The sequence below is a fragment of the Esox lucius genome, chromosome 14 (assembly GCF_011004845.1).
Source record: "Esox lucius isolate fEsoLuc1 chromosome 14, fEsoLuc1.pri, whole genome shotgun sequence".
NCBI classification, from domain to species: domain Eukaryota; kingdom Metazoa; phylum Chordata; class Actinopteri; order Esociformes; family Esocidae; genus Esox; species Esox lucius.
This window is the reverse complement of record NC_047582.1, coordinates 21,144,935-21,162,697: the sequence shown is the minus strand read 5'-3', so window position 1 is coordinate 21,162,697 and position 17,763 is coordinate 21,144,935. Positions and strand designations below refer to the sequence as shown.

The window sequence follows — 17,763 nt, the reverse complement described above, 5'->3', positions numbered from 1 at the left end:
TCATGAACGTGATTGATAGGAAGTAACTCAGTGGGTGGGACCCTATTACATTCCTCCATTCATTGACCAATTAAATGTATAACTCCTCCTCTAATTTCGCGATATGCCCACATAGAAATATATAGTTAAGAATGAACTTGTTCTTCATTTGAAATAAGTGGGACACATTTTCTATTCGTTGTATTTCTATTCACTCAACATCGCTTTCAGAGGCGTTTCCTTTACGCAAGCTGTGTAGTAAACTGTATGAAGCATATAGCTAGCTAAACAGGCACCAAAGAAACTGATCAGTGTGGTTTACGAAAGGGGTCTTCTCTGAGGTTTCATCCAAGGTTTGGTTTACGAGCAGTTTGCCAGGGGCTTGGGACTGACACGGAAGAAGAGATGTTTGTATTTCAATACGAAAGAAGATTCAAACGGAATTACCGACAACACCGGTTCCTCTTTGTTATTTAGCTAACATTAACTAGCACGCAGCTAACAAACGTAGCTAGTTGGAATACTTCGTAGCTGCTGCTAACAAGCTAACTTCACCGATGGAGTTCCTTTCTGTCTTTTTGAGTATACGCTTGATTAAAGACTGGGATAGCACACTAGTGGATAACATAAGTGGAGCTTCGAGTGTGATTCAAAGTATATGGACATAGCTAGCTAGCTACCAAGCTTAAAGCTAGCTACACGTCTACACAGCTGTCAGTAGTGGCAAATGCCTGCCCTGGGTCAACAATCACCCACTACCTGGCACTGCATTGGTGGATTGTTAGGCTAACTAAATAATGATCCTGATTGGCCAAGGATAATCGGCTTTGTCATTGTTTACATCACAACTAACCTGATTTAGTTTTAATCTGTTAGCCAGTCTGGCTGTATAAGTTTGTGACAAGTTGTTGTCATTTACCTATTCAGACAACTAATCCAGTTAACTGTAGTGTGGCGAGATAGTTGTCAACTCCGAACTCTTGATGCGTTCTGGAGGGCATTGCACGTAGTTTTCAGAGGAAGAACTCAGTTGTACGATGTGATCTTTCCGGAGTGTAACTGAGAGCACAGGAACACCCTCTTGTGACCTGTCAAAGATCAAATGGAAGCAAAGCTGTTTTGCTGGCCAGAAAGTTCTCCTGTCATTGCCGGGATGCTGAGAGCCCTACTACTCACAAGCCTTCTTAGTTGGGCCGATGGCCATGAAGGTCAGGTCATGTTACCAGAAGAAAAGACCAAAATCAGGTGAGGTTACTATTGACGTGTTTGTTCATTCTTTTAGTCCCATGGCCCTAGCAAATATTTTCTTCATTAGTTTACCTGCTTTTTGTGACCACATATTTTTCCGAACATTGAAGTGTCACCACTTTTTCTGGATAAGTAAGACTCAATATTTGACATATGATGATAAAATAATCTTGTCTTGTCCCAGGCCCTATCGTAGCACAGAGCTGACATTCTAGGTTGGAGCCTTGATCTGTGTCACTAGATGAGTGGATGGGTATTCAAATGGGCGATCTGTTTAATTTGTATGTCTTTATTATCCATATGACCATTTCAGGGGTACTTTTTAAATAGACTGCACCATTTGCATGCTTGCTAACACAAACATTTTGAACAAGGAAGCACACAACCATATATCAAAGCATTTTGTCCTAAAGTGAAATGTCTAGAAATGCTTTAATTTCTCTTAAAGACACAATTCATTCAATCATGAGCTCATTTTACAGTATGTGGAGCATAGTAATAACGCTTGGCTGCTTCACCTACTTCAGATGCTACTTCCGCAGCTGTATTTTAATGCTACAGCTGTATTTTAATGTTCCAACCTTTGATTAATGAAATTAGAATGCTGAAAGTTTCTGCGGTTGTGCTCTATGGGTAAGAGTGGTCATGCTGATTTAGTATACACCTTTCTGTTACAGGGACCAGATCGTTGAGATGTTCGATCATGCCTATGGCAGCTATATGGTAAGTCCGCCTAACCGTATTATTGCCATTTTAACTAAATTCTGTAGTTGGTTGTTTCAGCCAGTAGCTGAGGCTGTCCGCCGGTACTTCTTATCATGCAGGCCAGGGCACCAGGCTTGTTGATTTTCTATTATTGCAACGTATTTCAACAAATGCCTTGGTCCTTACTCTGCCTTGGTCCTTACTCTGCCTTGGTCCTTACTCTGCCTTGGTCCTGACTGACAGAAATATGCGTACCCAGCGGATGAGCTGATGCCCCTGAGCTGCAAGGGGAGGGTGCGAGGCCTGGAGCCGAATAGGGGTGACATTGATGATTCTCTGGGAAAGTGAGTACAGCCACAGTGAAAGTCTCCTCACGGGGGGGGTTACACTCTTGATGGATTTATGTATAGTTACACTCTTGATGGATTTATGTCCCTTATGTCATCCCTTGTGTTGTTGTAAACACAGGGCTAGCTAAAGAAAGATTCTGTGTTTTTCAAGTAAGTAAGGCTTCGAGAATAAGGAAACACTGTGGGTTGATGTTTGCATAAAGCAAGACCCAGTTCCTCTGCTGTGAAATGCAGAAGTAGTCGTTAAAGCCCAATTTTACTTTTTTGTTACTTTGTACTTCAGAATGATCTTAATTGGCTGACACGACTTGATTCTTTATTCAGTCATTACAAATGTCTACTAATTTCGACACCACTAACTAACTAACTAAACATCAGTGGAGTGTGTATGTTTAAAAAGAAAACAACGCATTTTTGGGTTACTTAAAGGTAGGCATTTAAAAATAAACTTGCTCAAATACCAGTAAAAGGTATTCAATAAGAAATGTCAGTTTCTGTCTTCCACAAGAAATATAACCCTGTTTTCTTTCCAAGGTTCTCCCTCACACTGATCGACACCTTAGATACTCTAGTGGTGAGTATCTGATTCTGTCTGTGTGGCTGGAATTGTTGAGTATGGTAACACAAACGTCTGTTGAGAAATCAATGAACAGATGGAATCCTCTGTCTTGACATCTCCTCTGAGTCAATGTATAGATTAAACAGAGCCCTTCTCTCTTATGTTTCTGGGAACCTTATCAAAAACCTTTTGAAATGCAGTGTTTTTTGCTGCCCTGAAAAAAATATGTATTTATTTTAACCTGTTACGAAGCTTATATACACTCTATTCCCACATAAACTGATGTTTGTCTTGTCAAGGTTTTAAACAAGTTGGAAGAGTTTGAAGCTGCCGTGCGGAGGACTGTGAGGGATGTCAGGCTGGACAATGATGTGGTGGTGTCTGTGTTTGAGACCAACATCCGAGTCCTGGGGTAACCACCTATACACTACACTGTCCTGTTTAACCATACCATAATGTCTCCTGTTTTGTTGACAGTGTTTGACCGGTTAATGGTAAAGTAATTGTCTGGGCATTGACCATGCTCACCACCCCATCTCCTTGCTGTGCATACAGTGGCCTGCTGGGGGCGCATGTGATGGCGGATATGCTCCGTCAGCAGGGGGAGTGGATGCAGTGGTACACCGATGAGCTGCTCCACATGGCCAAGGAGCTCGGCCACAGACTGCTGCCTGCCTTCAACACCACCAGTGGCCTTCCTTACCCCAGGGTAATCCCTCCCCGTGTCTGGGTTCTCTGTACCCCAGGGTAATCCCTCCCCGTGTCTGGGTTCTCTGTACCCCAGGGTAACCCCTCCCCGTGTCTGGGTTCTCTGTACCCCAGGGTAATCCCTCCCCGTGTCTGGGTTCTCTGTACCCCGGGGTAACACATCCCTGTGTGTGGGTTCTCTGTACCCCAGGGTAATCCCTCCCCGTGTCTGGGTTCTCTGTACCCCGGGGTAACACATCCCTGTGTGTGGGTTCTCTGTACCCTGGGGTAACCCCTCCCCGTGTCTGGTTTCATATTAAAAGGCTTTTCATATTAAAAGTATTGTGCATTTGAAAGGAAACCACATTCAATGTACTTCTGTGTTCTTCCAAGGTAAATCTGAGGTACGGGGTCCTTAACCCTCTGTCACGGACTGGCACTGAGTCAGACACCTGTACCGCCTGTGCCGGGACCATGATTCTGGAGTTTGCTGCTCTCAGTCGGTTGTCCGGGGAATCTGTGTTTGAGGTACTTTAGGAATTACAGTTATAGTTCATATAATATGATCGCTGTGTGTAGTTTATTTATTAGCTAGTTTGTATGAACCATCCATTTGTTTCTGTGTTTCACAGGAGCATGCTAGGAAAGCACTAGACGTTCTGTGGGAGAAGAGACAGAGGGGAAGCGACCTTGTGGGCACTGTCATCAATATCCACAATGGAGACTGGGTCCGGAGAGGTGGGTCAGAGCACCACAGACAGGACACACACCCTCACACATACTCTCCCACTCTCACCTTTCCAGTAGGAACAAACATGTTCAATTGACGTAATCCCACTAGTTTGTTTTTAAGTATGTGTTTGTCTGCAGAGCTGTCTGTTAACAGACATGTTCTCCCTCCTCAGATAGTGGCGTGGGTGCTGGCATTGACTCATACTATGAGTACCTGATGAAGGCTTACATCCTCCTGGGAGACAACGTTTATCTGGAGAGGTTCAACACTGTGAGACTCGCTACCGCTACTTCACCATCTCTAATATCTATGCTATCTCTACTACCTCTACTTCACCATCTCTAATATCTATGCTATCTCTACTACCGCTACTTCACCATCTCTAATATCTATGCTATCTCTACTACCTCTACTTCACCATCTCTAATATCTATGCTATCTCTACTACCGCTACTTCACCATCTCTAATATTCATGCTATCTCTACTACCTCTACTTCACCATCTGTAATATCTACGCCATCTCTACTACCTTTATTTCACCATCTCTAATATGTACACTACTCCACCCTCTTGATTGTCTCTGTTCCTTTGTCTTCACTATATCATCTTTGCCTTTCTGCACTGTCTGTCTACATGTACCGTGCCTTCTCTCTGTAACTGCAGATATATTGCAGTCCATGGAAGTGTATTTAGTGTTTCTCCGTCTTCTCCTCCAGCACTACAGTGCCATTATGAAGTACATCAGCCAGCCTCCGCTGTTGCTCAATGTCCACATGCACAACCCCACGGTTAGCGTCCGCAGCTGGATGGACTCGCTACTCGCCTTCTTCCCTGGCCTGCAGGTCAGTCACAACACAGCCTCTGGCTTCAGCATCACTTCTTCTGGAATCACCTGTTCATGTCCCATTTGCTTCTGTCCGTATAGGCTGCAAATATGTCACATTCATAATGAAACGTTCTGCTTGGATCATGAAATCATCAAGGCCACGTCGTCTCTGAACACTAAAGATGAAGACTGAGTTTATATTGATTTCACAGGGGTTATATGTTTAAGTAGCCTTATCACCCGTTTACCACAGGTTCTGAGAGGGGACCTTAAACCAGCCATAGAGACCCATGAGATGCTTTACCAAGTCACCAAGCAGCATAAGTTTCTCCCGGAGGTAGGAAAAAGTGACAGTAAGTTGTAGGAAACCGTATAATATCTGTTCTTATCTTTGCTTTACATTGTTTTTCTTCACATTGCAGGCTTTCACCACAGAGTTCAGAGTTCACTGGGGTCAACACCCTCTCAGGCCCGAGTTTGCAGAAAGCACATACTACCTCTACAAGGTAGTGTAGTTTTAGTTTGCTTCCATCCGCTGTAAAAAGCCAAACGCTCAGCTGGTTTAGAGGTAAAGGACAGGAAAAAACCTACCTTCTCTCCCACAGGCCACCGGTGACCCCTACTACCTCAGGGTGGGCCAGTCCATCGTGGAGAAGCTCAACGCCCATGCCAGGGTGCCTTGTGGCTTTGCAGCCGTGCAGGATGTCCGCACAGGGACCCACGAAGACAGGTTGTTGAACGCAGCCCGGTGTTAAAGCCTCTGATTCTTAAATCCACTGATTCTTTCTTCCACAAGCCTCCACCAGTGATGTTTTCAACATTACTAGCAGAAGTGTCGGTCTTTAAAAACTCTTCAAATGATTTCCGACGCTCCCTCTCTCTGCAGGATGGACTCGTTCTTCCTAGCCGAGATGTTTAAGTACCTGTATCTTCTGTTCTCTGAGAGGAACCAGCTTCATTTTGACATCGATGACTACATCTTCACCACTGAGGCCCATCTGTTGCCTGTCTCCCTGTCCACATCACAGCCCCGCTGTCAAAGCAACGACACGGTGAGACTTGGTCCCTTACCAACACTTATGTGTCACTGGTCACACGGGCTATGGTGTCTACTTGAACCAGCTTTCCTGTTTTGGATAGTTATGTTATGGTCTGGATAGCTGAAACCGATCCGCCATTTTGTGTCTGCATGTTCCAGGAAGTGCATACTGTCGTGGAGGAAGACCAGTTCACTTACTCATGCCCCAGCACCCAGACCCTGTTCCCCAACAACCCCTCCTTTGCCAAGACCATCAGGGACAGCTACAAGTACCTGACTGGGGTGGGCCGGGCCTTCCATGCTTCGCCTGTCAGGTGTGTGTGTCTGTTACCGTGTCCAAATGGTTGTTCACGTTGTGGTAGATGGTGTATACATTTTTTTTGGAGTTCCTGTTCCCGTTTTCCTTCTATTTCATAATTTTTACTAACCCTGAACTGGTTACCTAGATTGGATTTTTTTTTTGTTGTTATGAAAAATCAGTTCTGTGGACCCCAGTCTAAAATGTTGTACCTTTAAAAAAACAGGACTTGAGGCTGTCAGACGACTTGATTTAAATGCTCAGTGCATTAAAAAAAGAAAATTCCCTGATATTTCCACACTATGAGGTTGACATAACACTTGTTATTGTAGAAATGATTTCATTTATGAGCTTTTATATGTAGGTGGGATTTAGATTTAGGCCTTTTCTGCTTTTTTGTTCTTGCTTTTTTTCAATCCTGATGTTGTCTTTGAGTGGCAGAGTTTATTTTTCATTAAAAACAAACACAGACCTTATATGTATTTGGTTGTGCACCTAAAACATAAAAAAATGAGAAGGCTGTAATACTATGGGGGAAATAAGAAGGCTGTAATACTATGGGGGAAATAAATGCAGATGAAATTTTTTTTTTTTTTTTAAGATTTAGCAAAGTCTGAACTGACGCGGGTCTTGACCAGCTAGGCCTTGGCCAATAATTATGTTGGTGTATACCCAATAGGAAAAGGCCCTAGACCTCATACAGACATTCACTGGTGAAGTTTGTTTGATTGTACTGACATCAGTGACCGAGCCTGCCTGGAACTGGGGGCTGTGAAATATGACGGAATTGGGCAAAGACTGATTTTGAATTTGGGATACAGAGTTACAAATGAGACTCTTCAAATTACCCTTTTCATCGGCTTGCCAGAGTTTGTGAATCAGTGATTTATTTTATTTTCCTCCCTCGTGGTTTTCATCATGTCTCCCTGGGGTACCCTGGGTCAGATGAATCAAACGCCACCTCTAATTGTGGGCGTTTCTATATGCAGGGGTATTAAGCTGCCACTTCACGACCACAGTATGGAGCCGGTGGAGTTTCTGAGGAGTATGGGCATCTCCCTCACCCCCCTGAACGAGGCAGCCCTCGGGTCCTCGGGAGCCCGCGGGGTAAGATGGCTGGGGGCTTTTGGAGTTCACCCCTCAGATGGCTGTCTGTAGCACTGTCTCTTATTATGCAGGGCAGCATTACCCTCACCTTCATTCTCCTGATTTTCTCCAATCTGATAGGAGGCAAATAAAGGTGTTTACATGGTGAAACTGGTGGCAGAGGTGACCCAGAACTCTGCCGAGGAAGAGGTGGTGCCCCTCATCGTTCAGCTGATATCCCCCCCGTTTCTCGGTAGAACGGTCCTGACTGCAGGACCAGCCAAGTTTGGAATGGACCTTACCAAGCAGGAGCACGGGGTGAGCTTTTTGATCTTGCGTTGATTTTTAGTTGGTCCCTGTGTAACAAAATATTTACAAGCTAGGGGCATCTGTTGCCTCGACACGTTCATCGCCCGAATACGAGAAGGCCAAAATCAAATATTAACCCATGTCAGAGTTAGTTTGTAATATTTCCAGAGCGTATGTTGTCTGCTTATGTCAATACTGTGCGCCGTATTTACGAGACCCTTGCGCACACACTCTCTTTCTGTTGGTCTCACACACACCCTGTTGCTTTTCCAGGTGAAGGGCAGCATTGTGAAGAGCTCTCCCTACACAGCATGTGGACACATAGAGAATGCTGAGGAGCTGGGGGGACACATTGCCCTGGCCCTGAGGGGAGACTGCATGTTCGCTGCCAAGGCCCGCAGGCTGCAGGAGGCTGGGGCTATCGGAGTCATCTTCATAGGTTAGGCCAGTCTCTCTGTCTGGCTCTCTGTCACTTTGTCTCTCTCTCTCTCTCTCACACACACACAGCTTCTATCTCTCTCCCACGCATTCTCATGGCCCTGCACCGCTCAATACACAGACCATAATACCAGCACACAGTTACTCTGCTGTCAGAAGCCTAGTTGACAAGGCCTGGGCTTTATCACTTACTTGGCCGTTCGTTCCCAAACTGGCTTTGATTGACAGCGGTTCTCTTTCGTGTGTCACCCACAAGCCCCACTTGTGTTCTGAAGTACCAAATTCGGCCCGTTTCTCCGGTCCCTCCTAGACAACCGAGAAGGGAGTAACAGTGCAGAGACGCCCCTGTTCCAGATGGTTGGGGACGGAGGCTCCACGGCCGACATCGCCATCCCCCTGGTTTTCCTGTTCAGCCAGGAGGGGGCGCTGCTCACCTCTGCGCTGGAGGATCACCAAAACGTGGATGTGCTGATGCTGCCCAATGAAAAACGGCTAGGCAAGATGGCAGGTATGTGACATGACTGTGGGTGGTCTTATATTCTCGTTTTATTTAAACCTATTTTTAAAGGGGCTATCATGATAGTTTAACTTTTTATTTTAAGTCCTGTTCTTAAAACCTCCTGTGGAATCTTCAAGAGATCCCTAATTTGCACCGACCTGGTGGAAATTAGCCAAATTAGAGGAACATTAATTGGCACTCAAACTAACTCTGCCCTTATAGTGTACCCACTATACTCAGTTTCACTTTGGTTAATCAATTTACAAAAGCCTTTAAAAACCTAATGAAAATATATGAATAACAAAAGCTATTTGGCTGTGACAATGATTTTCTGCAATTTTTAGTGCTTGAAAATGTAACCCTAACCATGATACTTAAATTGAATTTAAAAGAGGGGATCGTGGTAGAAAAGGGTTTAACACCAACACATAAACCTCATAGTATTTTATTCTGGCTTTGAATCCCTGTCTCATCGCTAATTTGACACAAACCCTCACCTCACTTTCCTCCTACACTATCAGATCTTTTCATTGATAAAGACCTGAATAACAGAGGAAGACCTGTTTAAACATTTAAAACTCTCTTCTCTTGATAATGCGATAATGCTGGGCTTTGGATTTGTGTCACCAATGGGTAACATGAAATTGTATACTTGTTGTGAGTTGTATAATAAAGCATCTGTTGGCATTAATTCATTTTGAACTGAATTATAAAATGTGTGGTTTGAATCCTGAATGTTGATTGGCTGAAAGCCATGGTATATCAGACCGTATGTGCGGCTATGACATCACGTATATATCTTTACGGTTCTAGTCGTGTTGGTCACTTTTAGAGTAACTGTAAGGCACGAGTGGGTGTGGAATATGGCCAATATACCATGGCTAAGAGCTGTTCGTAGGTCAAATGCATTGCAGGGATAAATATCTAGAAAGTTAATAGTTAAGAAAAATACATCCCATGTAAGTGAATGGGTTTTCCAACCTTCTGAAGCTTACTTTAACCTTTGTGATGATTTATAAATTAAACAATGGGCCTCACGTCATTGAGACAAACCTTTTAAAAGAATACGTTTGCCACTCACTTCTTTGCTCTTTGTTTGTCTCTCTTGCCTGTTACCTGCCTGTCGTCCACCGTACCCCAGACAAAGCAGAGACACCCCTGGGGACGATGAACATTAAGTTCCGTCTAGCGGAGGAGGGGGAACTGGAGGAAGAGGAGGGCATAGGCCCAACCCTGCAGTTTGTCCTGAAGAAGGATGAGTTGATGTTGGAGGAAGAGGAGTGCCGACAGAAGGCAGACAACTGCCTAACCCCGGATGGCCGTCATGCACCCCACTCCGACAGCCCCCGTGACCCCTGTCCAGACCCCTGAAACTCCTCAACCCCTGCCACCGATCACAGGGCCGGGGCTCCCCAGCACTCATCCCTGTTCAGTGTCTAGAGGCATGATGCTGAGCCAGAGGTCCCACACTGCCCTGCCGCCCCCTCTACACACAGCTGACTGGACAGGAGCTTTAATAGTTTAACTGCCACTCCACTTGTAAAGCCTGAGGATCGGCTCATAGTTAATGGATATTGGGACTGCAGTATGTGTTCGTGTACTGGAAGGGATGGGCACAGGGCATGGAAGTCTATCTGTGGTGTTGTGGTGATTTAGTCTGAGGATTGTAGGAGAAAATGAATGTGCACATTTAGGGGGAATGGTTAAAGTAATTTGAGGCGATGTACAGGGCCTTGTTTGTTTTTGTACTGTGGGCTACCATGTGTTGAGCTGCTGCAATAATAACATTATCTGGTCAACTCAGTGATGTTAGTTCATTTTCACCAGAGTGGCTAGTAGTGCTGTTTGAAGAGGAATAGGAGAGGAATTGGCTCTGTTGACCAAAGGCAGGTGTTACCACTCACAAGTACCTTAAACTATAATGCTCTCAGACAAAGGACAAGGGGCCAGTTTGGGTAATCCAATGAGTTCAGTGTTATTTCTATAGTACTGGTAAATCAGGGAAATGTAAGAGTGTAACAGACTTGAATGCTTCCGTTTGTATATGTGTAGGTGTGATTGTTGGTACATACCATATCAAGACCTAGTATTGACCTTAGTCATGCAAATTAAATTTTTTAATTGTCAGTTATTTGGGATTAGACTCCAATATGCACTAAGTAAACCTAATATATTGGGTACATCTGAACCAACTAATTCAAATTGAAAACAGTCAATTTCATAAAGCAAATCCTTTTTTAAATAAATACTTTAGTGTAGAAAAAACTATATATTTATATATTATATAAATTATGAAGAAAATGCGACCAACTTAGACAATTTCAAGTGTATTTTAATCTGCGTGTATTGTCTTTGCTTGGGATTTACTCCGTTTTTAGTTTTTTTTTTTCAGTTGAATTGACTGCCTTCAAAAGGAATTCAAAAGTTCTGGTACCACGTTATTAGTGTGAAACTCATTGTGCACATTCACAGATAATGTGAGAGGTCTTGCATGGCACTTGGCTTAATCTGCTGGTGGCATAACGCTGAGTCTACCTTTAAGTTGATTCCACAGCCTGTTGTTTTTTTGTCCGATGGTTTTAGCTCCAGGTTTGTACACTCACTTTTTTCACCAGTGCCCCTGTGCCACCAGAGTCTAATAATAACATGCACTTTTGCACATGGGCATCATCTTCTGAGAACATATGGTGGAGGATGATCATGAACAGAATATCTAAAACCCAGTCTGTCTGTTGGTGTCTGCCTGCCTCTTGGTCTGTGTCTGTCTGTCTGGCTGGCTGGACCTTTTGTATTTCTTGACTTGTGTCTTCTCATTACCACCAGGTTTTGTGTCATTGTGTGCACAGTGTCAGAACTAGAAGACTTCCATTGTTTCTTTTTTTTTCTTGGTCCTTCTTTTTGCAGTATGAGGTTTGCTGGTGTGTTGATAGTTAAGATGAGGCAGCCATAGTCTTTCTAATTTGTATGATCAGATGCAGCCCTTCACATCTGTGCATTGTATCATTCCTGAGTTTGATCAGACAATTGCATGGGTATTACATTTAATGTATATAATTTTAAGATGTAAAAGTGGGTTATTTACCCATTATTCTTAGTCTTGACAAGACAGAGTACTGTATGATTTCCTCAAAAGTAACATTAGGGCCGTGGGCCTTTCAGTATTGCTGCTCACTTTATATATTTGTCCTATATATATATACCATATACAGCTATTACTGTGTACTCTGAGAGGAAAGGGCCGTAAGACCTAAAAAAGGAAATGTATTTTATGTTTTTATTCTAGAAATATGATTTGCCATTTTGAAATGTTAATAAGAATAGCTGAAGCTTACAAAAGTGCCAAAGTAATTATTGCTGATAACAGTATCAGTTTCTAATGTACTTTGTCTTTGAGAAGATTCTTTGAGAGTTAAACAAACTGATTTTAATATATTAAGAATCATAATCTCAGTTGTCTCTGACTTATTTGTTTTCAATCTTCTTTGCTTCCTTTTTGTTAACTTAGTATGTAGGTGTTTTAAACTGGTCATTTCTTATTGAAAGAGTACCTATACTCCAGTATACAGTGGGGAGAACAGGTATTTGATACACTACCGATTTTGCAGGTTTTCCCACTTACAAAGTATGTAGAAGTCTGTAATTTTTAGCATAGGTACTCTTCAACTGTGATTGACGGAATCTAAAAAAAAGAAATCCAGAAAATCACATTGTATGATTTTTTTTATTTGCATTTTATTGCATGACATAAGTATTTGATACATCAGAAAAGCAGAACTTAATATTTGGTACAGAAACCTTTGTTTGCAATTACAGAGATCATACGTTTCCAGTATTTCTTGACCAGGTTTGCACACACTGCAGCAGGGATTTTGGCCCACTCCTCCATACAGACCTTCTCCAGATCCTTCAGGTTTCGGGGCTGTCGCTGGGCAATACAGACTTTCAGCTCCCTCCAAAGATTTTCTATTGGGTTCAGGTCTGGAGAATGGCTACGCAACTCCAGGACCAACTCCTTAGTTGCCCTGGCTGTGTGTTTCGGGTTGTTGTCATGCTGGAAGACCCAGCCACGACCCATCTTCAATGCTCTTACTGAGGGAAGGAGGTTGTTGGCCAAGATCTCGCGATACATGGCCCCATCCATCCTCACCTCAATACAGTGCAGACTTCCTGTCCCCTTTGCAGAAAAGCATCCCCAAATAATGATGTTTTCACCTCCATGCTTCACGGTTGGGATGGTGTTCTTGGGGTTGTACTCATCCTTCTTCTTCCTCCAAACACAGCAAGTGGAGTTTAGACCAAAAAGCTCTATTTTTGTCTCATCAGACCACATGACCTTCTCCCATTCCTCCTCTGGATCATCCAGATGGTCATTGGCAAACTTCAGACGGGCCTGGACGGGCTGGCTTGAGCAGGGGGACCTTGCGTGCACTGCAGGATTTTAATCCATGACGGTGTAGTGTGCTACTAATGGTTTTCTTTGAGACTGTGGTCCCAGCTCTCTTCAGGTCATTGACTAGGTCCTACCATGTAGTTCTGGGCTGATCCCTCATCTTCCTCATGGTCATTGATGCCCCACGAGGTGAGATCTTGCATGGAGCCCCAGACCGAGGGAGATTGACCGTCATCTTGAACTTCTTCCATTTTCTAATAATTGCGCCAACAGTTGTTGCCTTTATCACCAAGCTGCTTGCCTATTGTCCTGTAGCCCATCCCAGCCTTGTGCAGGACTACAATTTTACCCCTGATGTCCTTACACAACTCTCTGGTCTTGGCCATTGTGGAGAGGTTGGAGTCTGAGTGTGTGGACAGGTGTCTTTATACAGGTAAGGAGTTCAAACAGGTGCAGTTACAGTTTTTTTCAATTGCTTACACACAAAAATAAAAATTTGGCTCATTGTGTCAAAACTCAACACACAAGATTTCTTGACACAGCACTTGGAGATCAACATCTAACTGCCAATGCAAAATAACATTCTGCAATCAAAACGCAACACTCTAACTTGAAAAGGCCCTCTTCGGATCGATAGGAAACACACATGCACATGCAATATAAACAGTCAAAGCAAACACAACACACAGGTCAACTGTACTCAAGACACTGCCTACATTTGTAGTCTGTAAACCGTGTTTATTTCCACAACCAAAACTCAGTGTACAGGTGCAGAACTACTATAAGTATTGAACATCTGGTGTAGGTGTTTCTATTGCAGGTCCATGTCAGGGATCTCGTCGTCGATTGGGGTCGGGCCACAGCACCTCGTCCACATCACAGGCAATGTCTTCCCTTCCCAGGCAACGGGGAAAATATCTCCGTGTGTGGCGTATCCACCCATGGATCGACCCCACCTCGATGTCCCCACATGCCTCCTCCATCGCTCGCAGGAGCGGCACGCGTACATGTGGTAGGCGGTCATAGACCTTCCACCGCCATGCCGAAAAGAATTCCTCGATCGGATTTAGGAACGGGGAATAAGGGGGCAGGTGCAACACCATGAAATGGTCGTGGTTGGCAAACCAGTCCCGGACCAGAGCAGCCCTGTGGAAACTGACATTATCCCAGATGACAACAAACATGGGCTGCCCTGGTCTGTCCTGTGTGACCACAGCATGTAGTGCATCGAGAAATGCCAGTAGGTGTGCAGTGTTGTAGGGTCCTAGGGTGGCATGGTGATGGAGGAGCCCTTGACCACCAATGGCGGCACACATGGTGATGTTGCCCCCGCGCTGCCCGGGGATGTTCACGATGGCCCTTTGGCCGATGATGTTCCGGCCCCGACGTCTGGTTTTTGCCAGATTGAACCCAGCTTCATCTATGTAGATGTACTCATGTTGCTGCGCTGCCGCATCGAAGGCCAGGACAGTCTAACAGAACATGCATATACCAAAATGTCACTATTGTGTTCCTGAATACAGCGATACTGCCTCTACAATGTCACACAATGACTGTGGATTGGGTTGGACACATTCGGATATCACCAAAATGTTGGCAGTGTCCCTCCAACTGCAAAAAATCTTGTCTTAAAAATCTTGTTCTATTGGCAAAAAAGTCAAATTTATCTTGTTTTCAGGTAAAACAATCTAGATGGTTAGCTTATTTTACATAAAAACAAGATAAATGTGACCTTTTTGCCAATGGAACAAGATTTTTAAGTTTTTTTTTTTTTGCAGTAAGGGGGCGACTGCAAGGTATATATCCATGTAAACACACAACTGCCATTGTAGTGGTACTGTGGCACTCACCTGCACATAGTCATAGCGAAGGTTCTTGACTGCAACACTGTTCCTCTCAAATGGAACATTGTAAAGTTGTTTCATGCTGACGTGGTGTTCCCGCAGGACCCGGGCGAGTGTCGTCGTACTGACACTGTGCACATTGTGGAAAATTGCCTGGTCTTCGAGGATGCGCTCACGCAATTGGCGCAGGGTGATGGCGTTGTTTGCCACCACAAGGTTGACAACGGCCAGTTCCTGGGCATGGGTGAACACTCGTTGCCTTCCTCCCACGGCAGGTCGCCTGGCAGTTCTGCAAACAATTCATGATTAGTGTCGATGGTTAGGTTCTGTTCCCCATCCCGTACTGTCATACTGTACGTGGTGAAATACTGTATAACCAGATTCAGCCAGAACGCTGATGCACAGCAAATTTGAAAATGCAAATTTAACACTCAGAGTTACAGTCAAATTAACACTCCCCCAGGGTTTATATGTAAACCACTGTAAAAGTGTTAAATTACTGTAACACTGGAAAATCTACACTAACACTAGACAATTTGCTGTGTGGGTACTTAGAGGTCTGCACGGGCTTTAAACTGAAGCCCTAACCCGGCCCGTACCCGCGATCATTTAACCCGAACCGACCCGACCCGACAGTTACATTTACATGTTAAGCCCGAACCCGACCCGAACCCGAGGTAAAAAAAAACATGTTTGCAATATGTATTTAATGATTGCTTAAAACGATAAACAAATATCGTTACATAGGCGCAGCGGCCCCATCAGCACAGCAGTAAGAGAAAAAAAACTTAACTTACCAATTGCATAACTTTGCTGTGGTCGAACAGTTGTAACAGTCACACTGCTGCTGTCTGTGTTGTTGTGACTGAAATAGCGCGCAAGAGCGGTAGCACATGCGCAAAACGGTTTTGTGATATTATAATGATAAAATAAATAAATATATATATATTATTTTTTTATTATTTTTTTGAGAGAGAGAGAGAGAGAGAGAGGAGCGCCTGTGTGTCTGTGTAACATATGCACATTGATTGCACATCTGCGCACGCATGTACTTTCTCTCTCTCGCGTGCCGGTCACCACAACACACACAGCAAGCAGGCAAAGCACAGTAGCACACGGCACGCAAACTATATATAGACTTTTTAGTTTTACGAACCCGACCCGAACCCGAGGCTGTTCATTAAACATTAACCCGAAACCGACCCGAAACCCGCACATTTTTCGGGTCCCGTCGGGCTCGGGTCGGGTAGCAGACCTCACTGTGCAGTCCTTTGGCGTTAATTCAGGACATACCTGTTTTCTTGTCGGTATGTCCGAATGATGCTGGCTACCGTGAAGCGGCTGAGGTTGGGCCGGACCCTCTGCCCAGCCTCCCTCATAGTCAGGCCATGGTTGATGACATGGTCCACCACAGTGGCCCTGATGTCGTCAGTGATAGTTATGCGTCTGCCTGGTTCCCGTTCAGGTTGGTGCCATTCTCCTCTCCCTCTTCCCCCATCTCGTTCTCCTCTCCCTCTTCCCCCATCTCGTTCTCCTCTCCCTCTTCCTCCATCTCTTCCTCGTTCTCCTCTCCCTCTTCCCCCATCTCGTTCTCCTCTCCCTCTTCCTCCATCTCTTCCTCGTTCTCCTCTCCCTCTTCCCCCATCTCGTTCTCCTCTCCCTCTTCCTCGTTCTCCTCTCCCTCTTCCTCCATCTCGTTCTCCTCTCCCTCTTCCTCGTTCTCCTCTCCCTCTTCCCCCATCTCGTTCTCCTCTCCCTCTTCCCCCATCTCGTTCTCCTCTCCCTCTTCCTCCATCTCTTCCTCGTTCTCCTCTCCCTCTTCCCCCATCTCTTCCTCGTCTTCTCCTTCCCCTTGGTCCTTCGGCCTCCATATTCGCAATTGTATCACGACAGGTGCACATACCTGAGTTCTATTTATAGTGCTACAGCTGTGACTGATTGGTGTTCAATTACCGGTTAAGTGTTTTACTGTGTGTGCGGGGGTGTTGCTATTGTCGCATGTGTTTTTATTATTGAATGGATGTGCTGTATGCAAAGTGTTTCCTCATTTTCCAACGTGTGTAACATACAACACTCTGTGTGTAGTGTTTTGCACCGTGTGTTGCACAATTGTTTGCAGTGCAATGCCTACAATGTGTTTATTCATTTGGTGCCTGTGTGTAAGACATGCATGCAAACGGTACGGTTTTGACGCTTTGATCTGGGCATTCACTTTTTGTGTTTTAGCAATTGGGAAAAACTGTAATACAGGTAATGAGTGGAGAACAGGAGGGCTTCTTAAAATGCAAATTAATTATAATATAATCATACAATTATGATTTTCTGGATTTTTTTTGATTCAGTCTCTCACAGTTGAAGTGTTCCTATGAAAAATTACAGACTTCTACATGCTTTATAAGTAGGAAAACCTGTAAAATCGGCAGGTTATCAAATACTTGTTCTCCCCACTGTATATGCTTTCCAAATTACAGTATTGTTTGGATTTATTTGATATAGAACAGAAATGTGGCAACAACCATCACCTTTTGTTTTTAGGGATTAACCACTCCCCAATAGAGCCCTGTGTCAGTTCAGCGGGAATAGATCCAGATCCGCTGCGTCCAGGTGACCAGGATAATCACTTTGTGTCCTTGATCATGCTCTTTACTTTTGATGAAGGCTTTAAGTCTTGGGTCAATAATGTAGTTCGGTAGGTTACACTTAATTTTTCTTTACGCTATCTATGCTGATCAGAATGGTGTGCTGCAAAGCCTGTATTTTGGTTTTACGAAG

At 44.3% G+C, this 17,763-nt stretch overlaps 2 protein-coding genes across 2 annotated transcripts; one reads left to right on the top strand and one right to left on the bottom strand.

The window, feature by feature from the left end:
• Positions 1-213: 213 nt before the first annotated feature.
• Positions 214-10,884, top strand: si:ch211-282j22.3 (ER degradation-enhancing alpha-mannosidase-like protein 3). The gene is made up of 20 exons (XM_010877654.3): positions 214-1,224; positions 1,905-1,950; positions 2,176-2,276; positions 2,817-2,856; positions 3,141-3,253; positions 3,397-3,550; positions 3,922-4,056; positions 4,161-4,266; positions 4,434-4,531; positions 4,979-5,104; positions 5,342-5,425; positions 5,511-5,594; positions 5,694-5,818; positions 5,975-6,140; positions 6,287-6,441; positions 7,415-7,532; positions 7,653-7,829; positions 8,094-8,259; positions 8,569-8,766; positions 9,899-10,884. The coding sequence occupies exons 1-20, from the start codon at positions 1,082-1,084 to the stop codon at positions 10,126-10,128; spliced, it is 2,565 nt and encodes an 854-aa protein (XP_010875956.2). The 5' UTR covers positions 214-1,081; the 3' UTR covers positions 10,129-10,884.
• A 2,759-nt stretch (positions 10,885-13,643) lies between these two features.
• Positions 13,644-16,533, bottom strand: LOC114840851. Its single transcript, XM_034297015.1, has 3 exons — positions 16,285-16,533; positions 14,998-15,280; positions 13,644-14,619 (listed from the first exon to the last, which is right to left on the bottom strand). Exons 1-3 carry the CDS (start codon positions 16,368-16,370, stop codon positions 13,975-13,977), a joined length of 1,014 nt encoding a protein of 337 aa, XP_034152906.1. The 5' UTR covers positions 16,371-16,533; the 3' UTR covers positions 13,644-13,974.
• Positions 16,534-17,763: the final 1,230 nt, after the last annotated feature.